Source organism: Psammomys obesus, unplaced genomic scaffold, assembly GCF_907164565.1.
Source record: "Psammomys obesus unplaced genomic scaffold, mPsaObe1.curated_primary_1811, whole genome shotgun sequence".
Lineage (NCBI taxonomy): Eukaryota > Metazoa > Chordata > Mammalia > Rodentia > Muridae > Psammomys > Psammomys obesus.
In genome coordinates, this window is record NW_026596034.1 from 26384638 (window position 1) to 26402664 (window position 18027).

General features: G+C 44.7%; 1 protein-coding gene across 1 annotated transcript in view; it reads left to right on the forward strand.

The window, feature by feature from the left end:
• Positions 1 to 18027, forward strand: part of Hydin (HYDIN axonemal central pair apparatus protein) — a 352204-nt gene that overhangs the window by 105238 nt on the left and 228939 nt on the right. Inside the window, exon 10 of the mRNA XM_055621008.1 lies at positions 7491 to 7590. Within this exon, the coding sequence (XP_055476983.1) occupies positions 7491 to 7590 (100 nt within the window). The remainder of the gene's footprint in view (positions 1 to 7490; positions 7591 to 18027) is intronic.

Below are 18027 nucleotides of genomic sequence, written 5' to 3' on the forward strand. Positions count from 1 at the left end.
AGCTCAAATTTAGTTTACTTGATCCTTTTCCTCGTTTGGCATAGCGGGTGAGCTCAGCAGAACCACGTTGGGTGCAAGTCCGGGTGACCAACAAGAAGAGAGATGCAGTGTTTTCTGTCCTGCACAGCCTTTCCTCTGCTCCATTAACCTCGACTCAATGCAAACACGTGGGTGCTGACTCCTTGGAAATGGACACCAGGAAGGAGCCCAAGGACGTGGAGCTACTGAGAGCAAACTGCCCTTGACAAGCTCTGCCAATGCAGCCTCCCACCCTTTAGCCTCACTCGTTAGAATTCTTCTTTCGGGTCTTTGTGCTAAGGCCTACCTTCTGGCCATTGTACCACAATATTCATTATTGTGTTGAAGAACCAGTGTGGGTGGAAAGAGGCCCAAGGAAGCCTTAGAAATAGCAAAGTTGCTCATTAAATTAGTCAGTAGCTTTCCTCTCTGGAAAAGAGAAAGGTTGGGACATCACACATGGCCACCTCCACTAGCTAAGAAACCCACCAAGCTCTGTGTGTTTGAGTTGAAGATAAAATCAAGACAGAAAGCACCTTTTGTGACGCTGCCTCTGCCAGATGGACAGACTGTAAGACTCTCTCTGGGAAACTTTATGGCATTATTTTGAAAATCAAAACTTTACCTGACTCACAATATCTCGTCCCAGCTGAAGTAACTGAGCAGTCAATCTTTTTGCAAGCCTGCATCAATTTTGTCTTTTCTCTCAACAATAACGAGGATAGTTTACTTGCCATTATTTTAGGTTTCCATTTGGTTTTTAATCATTATTGTTTGAGACAATTGGTGTTTGTACCAAGTGTCATTGAAGGTAGCCAAAGTTTTGTTCTTAATTGCATCTGTTGTGAGTAGTAGAAAAGATTACGGCATTTGGTTGGTAGATTGGTCGGCGATAGAAATTTGGCATTGAGGGCTGGAGAGATGGCTCCATGCTTAAGCATGCTTGCTATTTCTGCAGAAGAAAGGAGTTCAGGTCCCGGCCCCATATGGGCATCAATGTGGGCATAAATACATACATGTAAGCATACACACATAAATAAATTTTTAAATGAATATTTTTGTTTTAAGTTTAAAACAGACATTTGACTTTGAGGGCATGCTTTCATTTTCTGGGAAATTTTCTTTTTCCTCATTTTTTTTTTTTAAATGGAATCTCCCAGGCTTTTCTTAAACTCATGGGTTCAAGTGATCTTTCTATTTAGCTTCTAGAGTAGCCAGGACTAGAGCGACTCTTCCTGTTGCATAAGGGAAATGATGGGATGCTTGGAGATGTCTATGAGGCCAAGGATGAAGGAAATCGCTTCATGTCAGAGCCCCACTTGAAGTCATTGTTCCCATATGCTATTCTGAAGGGACTGGGCCCTGACCTTCACTCATCGCAGGGGAGCTTGATAAAGGCCCTGCAGTGCATCTCTCGGGAGCATTAACATTCTCACATGGGCTTTGTTCTGCAAAAGCACCCAGCTTGGGTCACCTTCCAGAAGAGGGCAAGCCCACGTGGAGAGTGTCACACTGATCACAGGTGGGGTTGCCGGAGCGGACTGTGCCAGACAAGTGCGAGTATCAGGGGTAGTGATCTCAAATGTCCTCTCTCTACACCATGCTGACAGAGGTGGGCTCACCTGCTTTAGAATCACAGAGAGGTGAGGGAATACCATAGACCCCTAGGCCGCCACTTATTATTGGTGTGATCTTGGGTAAGATACTTGACTTTGCCTTCTCTCTCTCTCTCTCTCTCCAAAACAGGATTTCTCTGTGTGGCCCTGGCTGTCCTGGAACTCACTCTGTAAGCCAGGCTAGCCTCGAACTCACAGAGATCTGCCTGCCTCTGCCTCCAGAGAGCTGGGATTAAAAAGCTTGTGTCACCACTGCCTGGCTCAGTTCTGTTTTTAAAGGTGGCGGGGTGGGGGTGGGGGATAAAGAGACTTCACAAAGGTGAAGACTGAGCAAGATAAGATATGTTCACAGAAGCAGTGAACACAGTGGTGAGAACTTAAACTCTCAGGAAACCCTTGCAAATTTGTGATTCTGTTAGACACACCTGTCCCTGCAAATTAGAGACCGGCAGAACTTTTGAGTCACACTTATAGACGTAACTGGAGAATCAAGATGCAAGTTTTTGATTTAATATGCATAGGAATTCTTATTTCAAACACTGAGTCCTGCTTTCCAGATCAATCAAGGACGTCAAATGCACACATGATTCAGCCATTGTACTTTAAATGTCCGCTGAGCAAGATTTTTGAGATGAACTCACAGGCACCATTTATTTTTATGTGTGTGCTGGGCATTGAGACTAAAAGAATGATAGTAGCTTTAGATGGCCTCTGTCAGATAATTGAGCTTACAGGACCCGTCCTAAATGTGGGCTACCCCATCCTATAAACCAGACTGCATCAAAATGAGAAAACAAACTGAATGGCAGCCATCTTTCTCTGCTCCCTGACTGTGGCCACACTGTGACCAGCCTCCTCAAGCTCCTGATGACCCTGCCGTGGATGGACTGTACCCCTTTCTTTAGGACGCCAGTCCCTTTCAAAGATAACTTTCTCACTGTGTTCATCACCTGTCATGGACCAGCAGCTGCATACTCATAGCAGCCAAAACAGGCTGTGCAGTAGCCATGATGCTGCCTGGTTCACTGTTCTTATTCAGGAAGAGCTAGAAAGTTCCAAGAATAATAATATAATATTGGGGAAATTAGCATATGGCATTAGACTTAAGATTTTTTAAGTCAGTTTCTTCTAGCAGGTCACTTGATTGTGAGGTAAAATACAGTTGTTCCATTCAGAGCCGAGGAATGACAAGGCATGAGAGCAAAGGTGAAATGATTATAATAGAACTGAGGGCCGCTGTATTTTATTTTATTTTATTTTTTACATCAGAGTAACAGTGTCAGATTGAATCCTCTAAACTCGGGTTCCCATTTGCAGTAGGGAAAATGGTCAAAGGAGGGAGTCTTTGAGATAGACTTAGAAGAAAACAGAGCAGCCGGGAGCTGAGTGCAAAGAGAGCTCCAGAAGTTCCTGGAGACAGGAAGGAAATTTCTGAATGTTTTGATTTTCTGAAATGTCAGAGCTGGGCAATCAAGAATGAAAAGGCATTTCCAGGAGCACAAGTGACCCCAAAGTTAATTTCATCAGGGTTAGTAAGATGTAAGATGAGGCAATTCAAAGGCAAGGAGTAAAGTATGGTCATTTCAAGCTTAGTGCCTGTTTGTACCATTTCTTCTTGGATTTGCTAGGAAATGTCATGGCTTTTTTTTTTTAACCGTGTTTTTGCTAGAAAGAAGAAGAAGAAGCTTCACTTTTTAATGAAGCCAAACTGGAAAGGAAAAATAGGGAATGACATCACACTGCCGGCTTCCCTCTGAGAGAAGAAACGGAATGACCACACTTTTGTTGTGAAAGATACGCAGCGCAGTTAGTTCACTGACACACACCGTGACCCAGGAGAGGGCTCTGGGGTAACCTTCGTCCTTGAGTTAACCCCGTGTTCATAAAGAGACGCTGCAGGCTCCGCGAGGCAGGTGCCCTTCTGTGTGAGAACTCCGCAGCGCTGGGCCTCATTCAGTCTCAACTCTGTGGACCGGCTCTTTATGCTGGCCTCCTGTCACCAGAGGACCCTTTCACAATCTTACCTGAGTGCCAGGACCCTTTCTCTGGGGAGGGCCAGATCTCTCCTTTCAGTTGTGTCTCCCTGCCCAACCCTCCACTTCTACCTGGCAGACTTACTTGACCATGGCAGGTTCAAGAGCACGTTGAGGCTCAGGCTGAGCTGCCCTTTTGTCTGCGCGCGCACACACCCTGGACTCTGTGTCTTGGAGGCCATGCATAAGGTTGGGATTACCCCAAGCCATAGACTTCTATTCACATGTTCTGAGATAATCTGACTTCCAGGTTATCCTTTGGGGACAACTTCTTACGATTCACTGACATTTAGTTCTGGCCTGGATCTCTCAGGATCCAGAAAGTCCCTTGAGTGCTTTGGCTGGTTTGTGTTGGAGCAAGTTAGCTTCGTCTACTCAATGCCTGGTCAGGGCAGGGTCCAAACCCACCTGCAGATTCACACGTAACACATGGATCAAGAAGAAGCCCACATCTTCAGTCATTGGGAAGGATGCCCACTGACAAGGCACCAGTTAGCAGAATGGCTGAGCCACATTTGTTGGCCTGCCTGCCCTTTCTAGGTCCTAACACTCCATCATCGCCTTTAGACCCCACCAGCATTTGCCATGTACCAAAAGGGAACAAGGATTTGTTTCAAGGTCTTGCAACACTCTGCAGTGAAATGGCTTAAGTCCATGAGGGTGCTTTGGACTCCTCTGTCTCCTGTGGGATCCCAGGCGCCTCTCTAAGCATTACAACTGTATGATTTTGAGGGTCCCAAATGCAACAAGAAGGACAGAAAGAGGCTTCAGAAATACCTCCGTGTCTGTTACTACATGAGGTACAAGCAGAGTAGAGACAGCTGACTCAGTGGGTATTAGCAAGCACCTACCAAGAGCCACCTCTTCTCTGGCTCTACAGATGGAGGAGTGAGTACCTGCCTCTCTTCTCTTGGACTTACCTGGGGATGCAAAACCATTTCATGACCTTTGTAGCCTCATTGTTGCTTCTTGAAGCCTTGGTGCCCAGCCCTCGCCTCGAAGTCAGGAGAGAGAGAGACACTGCCTGAGAAGGTCATAGCTCAGACCAGCTGCTCTCATAAATAAATCAAAATGCCTCTCATTTTCCATTTTGCGCTCTTACCTGCTGTTGCCTTTTCTTCAGGTGGTGGGTGGGGTTGAGTGGAGGACCTTCCCTCTGCTAGGCGATGATGTCAGCCATTTGTTCTCGACTCGATTCCAGGAGTATTTTTCCTTCCAGCCAGACCAGCTCTGGTACGCTTTGGGGACTGCCTGAAACTGCAGCCTGATTATTTATTAAGTTGTCTAGCCTTGGTTTTCTATTGAGCTGTGTTTAGATTTCTGAACATGTTTAGTACTTGTGTTCATTTGGCCTTATTTACAAAACGTTTAGGAAAAGGTACATTTTTTTTTTTGTCCCTCCTCCTGCCTCGTCAACCTTTCAGCTTATCCTTTTAAGTAGCACAGAAGTAACATGAATCGTAGTCAACAAAGATCTAGGGAGCTCTCACTGAATACATGGCTTTCCCAGGCCTTGGGGGAGCTCTTAGAATCAAGGGGTGCAATTAGCACCCCTTTCAGCTTGCGAAATTAGTGAAGAGACACCAGATTATATGGTCAGCACAATATTATAAATCAAAAATTTTCCTGGTGGGTAAAATCTGGTAGGTGGGTTATTCTTTCACTGTAGCAAAGCTTGGGTTTCCTACTATGGCTTTAGGGTAGTGTGAATTACAGTGGGAGACGGCCCACTGGGTCAGAAACATTCCTGTCTGGCCACTGTCCTCCCTTGGGCCGTTGCTATGGCTGAGTAGAGCAGAGGTCTTTCTATTTGTTGTCACTCAAAAGTTAGGAAGGTGGCACCTCAGCCTAGGAAGCCAGGTACTCCTTTCTCTGCACCTCCCCCACCTCCCCCGGGATCTTAATTTTATAGGGGCCGCCTTTTCCATGTATAGTCATGTCAATCATCCTGATAATGGCCAAACTTCCTGCAGTCTTGGGCCTACCCTGCCTCCACCGATATCCCAGGGCTGAGTACACATGGAGCAGATAGCGGATGCTCAACACACAGTATCTTACAGATGCCTTGTCCCACAAAGCATGCTAACACACAGCTGCAACCCCGGCACATAGGAGATGGAGACAGAGGATCAGGAGTTTGAGGCCAGCCTTGACTACACAGTAAAACTCCATTTCAAAGAAGGAAAAAAAATAAACTTATCCTTCCTGGTTTCCTCATTAATGCATTTTATATTCATAAACTCACTGACATTATCTTTTAACCTTGTTCAAAATTTGTGCAACTTCATAAGCTAGCAAGCAGTGTCGCATCTACATCTGCTGAGCAAAATAGTGTTATCTCGTGGGTCGGGAAAGTGTTTCCTTCGGGTTTCCAGGATTTCAGCCTTTGTGTAGAGTTTAGTGAGAAATGTAAATTGGTACAGCCATTACAGAAAACAGTACAAGGTTTCTGAAGAAATTAAAGATAGAACTACTGTGTGACCCAGAAGACCCTCTCTTCTTGCTACATACCCAAAGGAAGTGAACTCTGTATTTGCACAGGCTCAGTCCTATGTTCTCTGTAGCATGATTTAAATAGCCAACCTGTGGCACAACTTGAATATTCATGGGCAGAGGTCCTATATCAGCAAAGCACACACCAAGACCAAGTTCTCAGCCCAGAGAAGATCTATTTATCTCAAAGATACAAAGGTTAGGGAACAAGAGACAAAGCCGGGAGACAGAGGACAAGGGAAAAGGGGAAAAGGGGGAAAGGGGGCAGGGATATTTACCCTGGAGGGACAAATGACTGCCTCTAGATACTGAGGAGACAAATGTGGCCTCATAGGCAAATGGGAGTTTTTGAAGGGAAAAGAGGAAACCTGTGTTAGGATGAGGTGTTTAATTTTGATTAGGCATATTAATTAGGGGCTTTTGATTACTGGGCTTTAATACTTTGATAGCTGGGCCTTGATAGTCAGCCTCAGGAGGAGGAAGTGGCCAAATAAAGGAACAGACCATGGTAGCTAGCTTTTGGAATGTAATCTAATGGTTTTTTAGCAAGGCAGAGGGAATGGGGGAGAAGGGCAAGGCCTGCCAGAGCCCTTCACAGGTGACTCAAGAAATGTAATATATACACATAGCGGAATATTGTTCAGCCTTAAAACCCTTGTTGGGCTCTGGCAAGATGCTCAGTGGGTAAAGGCACTTGCTGCCAACCCTGCCAACCTGAACCTAATCCTTGGGACCCAGGCGGTGGAAGGAGAGGCCCCCACAGGTTGTCTTCTGACCTTCACAGGCGCACCGCGGCAGGCAGTGAATATTTGCAAGGGTGTGTGCCCCACAGTAATGCAAAACCCTTCAAATGTTGGAAGGCCCCTGGCACTTGCAACAGTATTGCTAAGTGAGTCAGGCTAGACCCAGAAAGGCCAGAGCCATATGGCATGTTCTCATGTGTGTGCAGGCTATAAAAAGAAGAGACGCCGTGGAAGCAAAGAGTAGGACGGCAGGGGCCAGGGCTCAGAGGGTGACGATGGGCAAATGGGGAGATGCTGGTCACGCAGCACAAATACACAACTGTGAGTCCTGGAGAGCCAGTGCACAGTATGACACGTGCCGTTAATAACACGTGTATTGGAAACTCGGTAAGAGCAGACCTGAGGTGCTCTCGTGACACACCCAAGGAGCCGCTTAGGGGTTGCACACGCTGATCTACTTGACCATGTTGCTCACCACATCTATGTCAGAACTTCATGAACTCCTCAAAGAAATAAAAAAAATTCATGAAATTGTCATTTGAAAAAAAACAAAAACAAAACACCTTTCTTTCTCGTTCATGTTTCAGGAAGGCGATGTCTGGCCCAACTCCTCAGCTGAAATGACTGTGTACTTTAACCCCCTGGAGGCCAAGCTCTATCAGCAGACAGTCTACTGCGACATTTCGGGTGTGTGCTCACACTGTGTGGCTGCCAGGTGACCAAGTGCTCGAAACATACGTGTGCATGTATGTGTGCATGTATGTTCATATGTATGTATATGCACATGTATGTATATATACATGAATTTGTGTATGTGTGTTCATATGCATGTAGGTGTACGTGTGTGTGTGTGTGTGTGTGTGTGTGTGTGTGTGTGTGTGTGTATAAGAACGTGGGACACCGTGAACTGAGGCCGTTGTTGCTATATGATACCCATAGAAGGACATCGGAGTCAAACTGTGAGCTCAGTATTTCATAGAACAGATGAAACGACTGAAATGATTTGCTTTCATTGTTGTTGCTGCTGTTTGGTTTTTGGGTTTTAGTGTTTGTTGTTGTTTTTTGTTTGTTTGTTTGTTTGTTTGTTTGTTTTGAGACAGGGTTTTACTCTGGAGGCCAGGCTGGCCTAAAACTCACTATGTAGCCTAAATTGGCTTCTAACTTGAGGTGATCCTTCTCCTTCAGGCTCCTGCGAACTGAGATTACAGTTATGAGCCATCACACATGGCTAGATCAGATGAATTTTTTTAAATGTTTTACAGTTAAACTGTTGGTACGGGAAATAGAAAAAAAAACCCTGTTGATCTATTTCTTCTCAGTGCATAGAACATGAAGACTGTTACTTGTGACATCGTCTTGCAATGCTGTTTGTTCCTTTTATTATGCCCAGCTCCTAATTTTTACTATCTCAACAAAGTTAAATGCATTCTGCATACAATGAGAGGGGAGGCAAGGAGCACAGGGAGACTGTGGTGTGGCAGGCTGGAGGACCAGGAGACGGATCCTAAGAGGAAAGCACACTACGGACCATGGGAGCGGCTATTTCTTTTGTTCTAGGAAGAGGCCTATTATGCAGATAACAGAAAGATAAACTCTGGAATTTGAGGCGTGTCGAAGCTCGAGGTATGAACTTGTGGTAGGTTCGAATGTTTAGATGAAGCCAGGAGACCGGGGCACACACCTCTGACTCCAGCGCTTGGGAAGCAGAGTCAGGCAGTCCAAGGCCAGGCTGGTCTACAAATGGAGTTTTAGCACAGCCAGGGAAACCCTGTCTCAAAGAGCCTAGGTACGTATGTGTGGTGGGGGAGGTTCGTGAAGGTGCATGGAAAGTTTGTGTGTGCGTTTGTGGCTACACACGTGCGTTTTCCAGCTGCTACTGAGAAGTCCTGGAAACTTTGAGATCCAAACAGCAGTGGGGACACCAGTCAGCCCCAAGCTTGGCCACAAAATACGGCTCAAAGGAACTAGCTACTTCCAGGACCGAGGCAGGAAAGAACAGGTGTGTCCGTGACTTCCTCTCTAGAGTCTGAGTGAAGGAAGTAACCAAAGAGTGATGTGTCAGCATGACACAGAAGCCAAAGAAGAGCTCCCAGTGAGTACATTCAAACAAGAAGCAAATAATGTTGCTGATCCATTATGGCCAAATTATGTCCAATCAGGCGTCTCTGAATCCGCTTCATTAAAGTGTGCCTCATGGCAAATCTTCAAAGTAATAACTGATTCAGGTGAAGAGTAATGGGGGAGAAGAAGAGTAGAAAAGGACCTTATGTGCTCTCAGAATGTCTCCCATCAAAATACTTGCCTGTTTTAAAGTGGAGAAAACTGGCTTTTACAGTTTAGAGCACAGAAGATGGCATCTTAGTTATGGAACAGGTGGCCCCCCAGGACCACTCCGCCAGGATGCAGAGAGGACACAGAGTCCTGTCAGTAACATCAGGTCTGACCCAAAGGGATGCTTCAAGTCACCCAGCTGAAGCACAAATAATTGCAAGGTCTAGCCTGGATCTTCACAAAGTTCAAGGTCGTGAAAGCCAAGGGAGGAAGGAAGAAGTATTTGAGAAAGACTCAAGAGAGCAGTAACACTTGATCTAGACCGAACGCTTTGCTGCAGAGAGCACCCGAGGAAAAGAGACAAGGCAGTTCTTTGTCCTTCTAGGGAAATTCTTCTGTGTTTTATTTTTATTTATTTACTCTGTATTTTATTATCCACCCATGGATTCCCTTGTTGTTTGTCAGGACAGTCTCAGTTAGCCTGAGCAAAGCTCAAACTCACTGTGTAGTCCAGGCAGGCCTCAAACTCTCAGAGCTCAGACCTCAGCCTCCCTAATGCTGGGATCACAGACGTGAGCCACTACCTCCAACTTCTGTTTGTTTGTTTTGTTTTTAAACCTTAATTTTTAATACCAATAAGAAAAATAGGTAGACAGCAAAATTATAAAGTCAAAGAGCAGCCTTTCTCTCCTGTAATTCTTTCAAGAAGCATGTTCAGTGTTTCCTGGGGACCCTTTGCTAACTCTATATTGTGTGTTGTTGATTTGCAAACTTCACATGATTCTTTTTGGCCCCATCTAAAAGACATGTATTTAATTTACTTTTGTCTTTCCTTCCCTGGTTTATGGAATTATAATTTGAGCACAGTAAAAATTCACCCTGTCTATGAATTCTGACAAACCCAAGTAGTGGCATCACCACCACCCAAATCAAGATACAGAAAACCCCCATCACCACGCAAAGTTTCTTTGCCCCCTTTCCAGACAACGCCAAGCCCCCACTCACCCTCCAAGCCAGCCATTGTAATTACACTGATCTTGTAAGCTTTATTTACAGCGTTAAATCATACGTTAAACCCTAATGGTTTTTATCCCTGACCTTATACTGTTTATTGGGGTGTGGAGATACTGACACACCTGCCCTGCCCATCAATACTCTGCCACCCTTCCCCTCGGCCTTCTATGAATTTTTCCAGTTCTTTAATAAGCCCATTATTGATAACCATAGTTATGCCTACTATTTACATAGATCTTGTCGCTAGAAGAATATATGTCCCTGGTGCCTATCCCTTAGTTTCTTCCCTCATAACCCATCAGTGACTTGTGCTGCCCACCCCGCATAGGCCATCCAGTAGAGTATGGGTGCTCTGATTATTTAGACCAGGAGGATGAATGACGAATCCACAACCACCAAAGTCCCATCAGCTGCCCAGATCCCACCGTTCTCCCAAATCTGTGAGGCCGTCTCCCTCAGCTAGCCTAAGAATATGCAGCAGGGCGGGCAGCCAATCCAGGGCTGGGCTAGCCTCCCCTCTTCACCACACCTATCATCTTCCGTGTTCTGGGAAATCATTTTCTTGATTTCCTGGATGATCTTATCATCTGTTTATTCATCCCTAGCAAAATGGCTTCGCTTTCCTGTTTGTTGAAATTTCTGTGTGGGAACCATGCTGTTACAGAGCCTGTGCTGCAAACACTGAGAACATACGGCTGCTCAACAAATGTTCAGTGAAGGAGCAAGCAATTGAAACAAAACTCTGCCCAAATGGGTGACTGCATTCCAGCGGGACTGGGTGCCCACCCCGCACGCAGAGGTGGGCTTCTCATGACTCCCCAGGAGGGCTGCAGGATGGGTGAGGAGTTTGGGCTTGGCTTAAATCACCTTCCTTGCTGCAGGACACCAGACTTCTTGGGGGCTCTGCAGGAAATGTATGGCAGGATGGCTAGGGGCATGCCAGGTGGCCCCCACACCACAGGTGGTGGGCCCTCCTCCAGCTCCCCAGGGACACTGCGCTTGGCCTCCTTCCAGGGGGCCAGCTGCTCTCCAGGAGGTCCCCAAACAATACCCTATGAGTCGCATTCATCTATTGTTTCCTTTGCCGTTCCATATTCTCCCCACAGATTTCTCATCTTGGGTAAACCGAATGTAATTTTTCCATCTGCGTGACAGTCCTCTTTATTTTGCTAGTCATGTATTAGAAGATTCAATTGCCAAGGAAGGGCTCTGTTTGTGTAGTAATTCCATATTATCATTCCTGTAAGTTCCATGCAATTCTGTGTCCTTTGGAGAGCTGTTGATGATTGCTGGCTGTCATCTTCAACCAGTTGGCAACCCCATCCCCTGGTCCCATGTCACTAAGAAACACTTGTTAAGTAGAGGGAAAATTTCCCTCCCTGTCTGGCTTTCTTTTTGTTTACGTTTGCTTTTGAGATGCTGTGTTTTTCTCATCTCTTTGCTAAATACCTGACAGAAGCAACTTAAGGGAAAATAAACTAAGTTTATTTTCTCTCTCAGATTGACAGAGTGCAGTCCATCGTGGCACCAAATGTATAGCAGAGCCCAAGCCAGTGAGAGCATATTGCTGAGACTCCTTACAGCTCAGCAGTGTAGGAAGCAAAATACTTGAGCTGGAAGTGGGGCTGTGCTATGAACCCCCAAGGCCTGCTCCCCAAGAATTACTTCCTCCAGCCAGGAAGTTCATTGAAGGTTCTAAAAATCACCAAAAATAACTCCAACAGTCAGGGATCAAGTGTTCAGACTCATAAGTTTATGGAGGATATTTCACATTCAAATCCTAGAAAGTATTTATGTTCATAGAAGTAAGAGCATAGAATTCTGATTCCTCTTCACACTTTTTAAAGATTTAGTGTGTGTGTGCATGCGCACGCGTGTGTGTACGTGTGTACGAGTACCCACAGAGGCCATAAGAGGACATCAGATTTCCTGAAGCTAGAGTTAGAGGTGGTTGTGAGCTGCCCAGTGTGGGTGCTGGGAATCAAACTCTGGTCCTCTGCAAGAGCAGCCGGTGCTCTTCACTGCTGCCACCTCACCAGCTCCTGCTTCACACCCATTTACAAAGGGGGTGGTAGACATCAGTTGCTATATGCATCTCTCTTTGCTTTCAAGTTAACATTAGGACTTGCCTTGTGCCTTGGCGACCTGTGGTTCCACTGTGGTGGTTTTGCCTTCACCAGCCCTATCTGGTACTTGATAGGTTTCTTCAGACATACAAGTTTTATCAGCTCTGGAAAATTCTCACCAATTACTTCTCAGTTCTCAAAATTATTTCAGAATTAATCTCTTTTCACCCCATTGTCTCTCCTTGATTTATTCTGTTTTATACATGTTTATTACATTTGTCTCCTTGTGTGTGTGTGAATTCAGCACAGCACACGTGTGGGGGTCAGAGGACTGCTTGGAGTCAGTTCTCTCCTTCCACCATGTGGGTCCTAGGGAATCGAACTTGGGTCATCAGTCTTGACAGCAGTTGTTTTTACTCACCGAGATATCTTGCGGGACCCTACTCTGGGTATCTTATCCTAAGTTCTTTCTTCTACATGGCTAATTGTTTCTTTTGCTATATCTATTCTTGGTGTGCTCATCTACTGAATTTTAAATTTCCACTGATTTATTTTTAGGATTCATGTAATTCATATTTACATATTTTGTCCCTTCATTATGGTTTCTATTTCTTTTTTTCTATTTTTTCATTTAAAAAATTTACTTTTTTATTAATTACAGTTTATTCACTTTGTATCCCAGCTGTATCCCCCTCCCTCATCCCCTCCTAATCCTGCCCTCTCTCTCTCTTCTCCTCCCATGCCCCACCCACAGTCCACTGATAGAGACTCATTCCTTCTGACCCTAGTCTGTCAGGTCTCCTCAGGACTGGCTGCAGTGTCCTCCTCTGAAGCCTGGTAAGGCTGCTCCCTCCTCAGGTGGAGGTGATCAAAGAGCCAACCACTGAGTTCAAGTCAGAGGCAGTCCCTGTTGCCCTTACTAGGGAACCCACTTGGATACTGACCTGCCATGGGCTACATCTGTGCAGGGGTTCTAAGTTATCTCCATGAATCATCCATGTGTGGAGTATCAGTCTCAGAAAAGACCCCTGGGCCCAGATTTTTTGGTTCTGTTGCTCTCCTTGTTGGCGGCTAACTAACTGCTTTGTTATCAGTTCACATAGTTAACAATTTTCTTGTATTTCTCAAGTTAATGTCCTTAGAGAATCTGCACCAGAGTCTCAACTCTGGTTACATTAAAAATGTGGATTGTTGGGCTTCATCTATGTTTTATTGAAGCAAAATTCCAAGGAAGGAATGCTGGAGCATGTGTATTTAAGATGAGGACCAAAAAATAATTATAAAAAAGTTGCAGGATTAAAGATTCACATGCAGGTTAATGGTCGTATTTCTATATGCGAACAGTGAGCGGTGGGAAATTGAAATTCCAGCAAGCAATGTTGCTTAATAGCATTAAGAATATAAAGTGCTCAGAGATAAACCAGACAAAATGCAAGGTCTGTATCGTGAAATGTATGGAGCCTTGCTGCAATTACCGACCTGGACAAATGGAAAAGCCTACACTGACTGTAATCAGGGACTTTAATGTTGCTACAATGCCACCCACCACATTTATCTATAGACGGTGCAATCAAAATCTCAACTGCTTTTAAGAACAGGAATACAGGAGTCATTTCTGAAATTCCTGTGGAGGGGCTGGAGAGATGGCTCTGTGGTTAGGAGCACTGGGTGCTCTCTCAGAGAACCCGAGTTCAGTTCCCAGCACCATGCCAGCTGGCTCACAACTGCCTGTGACTCCAGCTCTGGGGGAGTTCATCACCTCTGGCATCTGTTGGCATCTGTGCACTATCTCTTTCCCTCTCTTCCTCCTCTCTCTCTTTCTCTCTCCCTCTTCTTTCTTCTCTCTCTCCCTTCCTCTCACACACACAATTTTAAAAAACAATAAAAATAAATTTCTAAATTTATTCTAAATTTCCTATGGAAACACAGGAAATCCTAGATTACCTAAATCAACTTGGGGAAGGAAGAATAAAATGAGAGAGCCACTGTGACTACTCAGCTAACTAAAAGACTGCAGAGAGATGGCTCAGAGGTTAAGAGCACTGTCTGCTCTTCCAGAGGTTCTGAGTTCAATTCACAGCAACCACATGGTGGCTCACAACCATCTATAATGAGATCTGGTGCCCTCTTATGGTGTGCAGGTGTACATGCAGTCAGAACATTGTATACATAGTGAATAATAAATCTTAAAAAGAGAGAATGAGGGAAAGAGAAGAAAAGACTGCACTGACCCAGCCAGCACAGGATGACCTCACTGGCACATCTTACCAAAACCACATCTTTTGCCACACAAGGTAACATTCAGAGGTTGAGGAAATAGGAGATGCTTTGTTCATCCTGTCAGAGATCCCATTTGGATATAGTTGTGGTTTTTTTTTGTTTGTTTGTTTGTTTTGTTTTTTAAACTCACACCACATGTGATCCTTCTTTTACAGAAACTCAACACCTTTGCTGTCAATAATCAAACTAATGTAGTATCCCTTGTGTGTATGTTTATAAACACACCCATGTATAAGCACAAAGACTTCCAGCAGGTATGTTTACAGATGAGAAAGTTAGAGCTTGGGGAACTCAGACAAGCTACCTTCCTGAGGAGCAATGGGTGCAATATTTGAATCCACTTTGAGTCATCAGGGGTCACACAACCTCTCCCCTGTCATGTGCATCGCCATTCCACAGATACACATCTCCATGTGGAAATGGTTCTGTTACTGCAGCTGGGAGAAGCGCTCAGGTGCCAAGCCCATCCAAAACCCCACCCAGTTTCCCCAAGCTGCCTCAGATGTAGACCCAACTCATCAAACACTTCCGTATAACACCCAGAATCCAAAACAACAGGTACCTGTAAGCTTATCAATGGTTGGCCCCATCTACTCCCCAATATTAGATGTGAATTGCATTTTCTTTCTACATTGGAACTGTCATGTAAGACGATAAAATCTAAAAAACTGTCCTCTGGCTAGATGTTGCCCTAGGTAGTTGGCAGAGGGCAACATGGAGATGTATAAAGGACGCAAACGTTCACCAGGGGGCTATGTGGAAAGATGAGTCAACCAGGCACACTAGGAAAGCAGGAGGTGCGTGTTTGCACAGAGCCCAGTATCAAACGGCAGCATTCCCTTCGGTGGTCTTTCCTTTGCACATAGCAGCACAGGGGGGCGTAGGGGCTCAAGGCATGGCTTGCTACTTTGGTCCAGAGATCCTTCTTGCTGCTGCTGCTGCTTCTTCACAGTCCTTCGAATATAACATTTATAATATATAGTTTTTACACTTTCTTGTTTAGACTCTCTTTCTGTGCCTCAAGTTAGTAAGCATACCTTTGATGGCATTGTGAGCTTGGGCTATGAGAAAATACCAGAGACTAGATAATTTATAAACAAGGGGATTTTTATGCCTCGTAATTTTGGAGGCTGGGATCAAGGTAGCAGCAGATTTAGTGTCTGAGAAGGACCCGTTTTGCACCTTGCCGTCTTGGGTAAGTTCTTCCCCCGTGGGAAGAGGGGTAAAGAAGCTCCCTCTGTGTCTTTTGTAAGGACACCAACCTCATCCAGAGAAAGTCTGCCTTTATCATCTATTTCTCTCCCCAAATTTTTACTCCTTAATCCCACACCACCCCAGGAATTAGGATTTCAGTGTGTGAATCTGAGTGGGAGAGGGACACAGCACAGCTGATAGGAAGCTTTGCAAGGCCAGTGCTTTACATTTTCTGGTATTTAATGCAGTGAGGTCTGTTTCCTCCAGGGGGGTTCAGGCTCATTAAATGTTCTCTGTTGAGCATCCCTTTGTCTGTAACGTGTCCAGCTAGTTAACTCTAGCTGCACACAGGAATGAATGTCATTTTTAAAATGCTTTAAGACCTCACTCTTTCAGTGAGGAGTTTACAGAGCCCTGTGTTTGTTCCTCTTGCTGCTTTTGCCAGAACAAGGAAATATCTGCTTAGAAGATTCTGTGCAAAGGGACATCTGTAGTGTGACCCTGAGATTTAAAGAAACCCCTAGAAACGCGCTCATTTTGTCATGGGAAGTAGCTGTCTGTCTGTGGACAGGACCAGCTCCTTTGAAGTAATTAATAATCCCCCAAAGAAACGGTGATCTGCTGCTTTACTGCAGCAGGTCTGTCTCTGTCTGTTTGTTTTGTTTTTAAAGGAAGGCAGTCAGGGTAACAGATGGAGAAAGCCTGACAGTCACAAATAGACCTGCTGTTTATCCCATGACACATTAGCAGTTTTCTCTCTCTCTCTCTGCCAGTCTGCAAGTTGGAAATCTCAATCAAAGGAAACATTTCTCTTCATCATAGAGCACAAGTCATTGCCCAGAGACTTGAACTCTAACATAATGGAGAAGGATGGCATTTTTGAATGCTCTGAAAGTTTTATTCAGATTTCAGGGCAGTGGGTCTGAACCTGTGGGTCACAGCCCCTTTGGAGGTCACGTATCAGATATTTAAATTATAATTCATAGCAGTAACAAAATTACAGCTATGAGGTAGCAATGAAAATTATTCTATGGTTGGGGGTTACCACATGAGGAACTCTATTGAAGTGCTACAGCGCTAGGAAGGTTGAGGGCCGCTGCTCTGGAGTATTTGCCATCGTTGATAGCCTCTTTTTCAGGGATCAGGCAGAGCGAAGAAGACCCTCTGAAGAAATTAGTTGTCCCAAATATTGTAAAGATCAGTTTTGTTTCTCATAGTCAAAGATACACTGCCTAATGACCACGATGTTGCCCAGCACTAGAAGCACAAAAAGACGGAATTCCTGTCTCTGAAAGACAGTAAAGATTAAAAAGCTAAATAGCAGTAGAAGACAGTAAGATGTCACAAGGCGTTCTAATTCTAGCAACGGTGAACTGTAACAGTCGCTTGGTAGTTCTGAGTGTACTTACTTGTAATACTAAAAGCTAAACCTAACAGGCCATCAAAAGTGCTTTGAGTATCCAGAGTGATGCACAGAGTAAGTATGTCCATTTGCCCGGGGATTAAGGCCAGCAGATGACAACTGGGACCTCACAAAACTAAAAAGCTTCCTTACGGCTAAGGGAAGCAACTAGTCATATGAAGAAGAGACACAGAGTGGGAGAGAATGTGCCAGCTACAACTCCGATAGAGGACTAATATCTAGAGCTTACAAAGAACCCAGAAAACAGAGTCAAGGAAACAAGTGACCCAATTATTAAGAAAACTAAACAGAGTCCTCCATAGAAGAAATAAAAAAATGGCTAAAGAATACCTCAATGTATGTTCATCATCCTTAGCAGCCAGGGGAATTCACATTAAAACAACTTTGTGACTTCATTCCCCACCCCCAAGTCAGAGTGGCTTGGATCAACAAAACAAGTGACAACCAATGCTGATGAGGCGTGGAAAAACAGGAACCATCATTCGCTATTGGTGGAAATTCAAATTGGTGCCATCACTTTGGAAATCAGTATGGAGAATTCTCACAATATTGAAAGTAAATCTACCATATGACCTACCTATACCACTCCTGGACCCAAAGGACTCAACATCCTGCTTCACAGATACCTGCTCAACAATGTTCACTGCTACGCTATTCACAACAGCTAGTAAATGGACACAACCTGAATGACCTTCAACAGATGAACGGATAGTGAATAATATTGAGCTCTAAAGAAAAGTTAAATCATGAAATTTGCAGGCAACTGGTTGAATCTAGAAAAGATCATATTGAGTGAGGTAACCCAGACCTAGAAAGACAAACACTGTCTCACACACACACACACACACACACACACACACACACACACACACACAC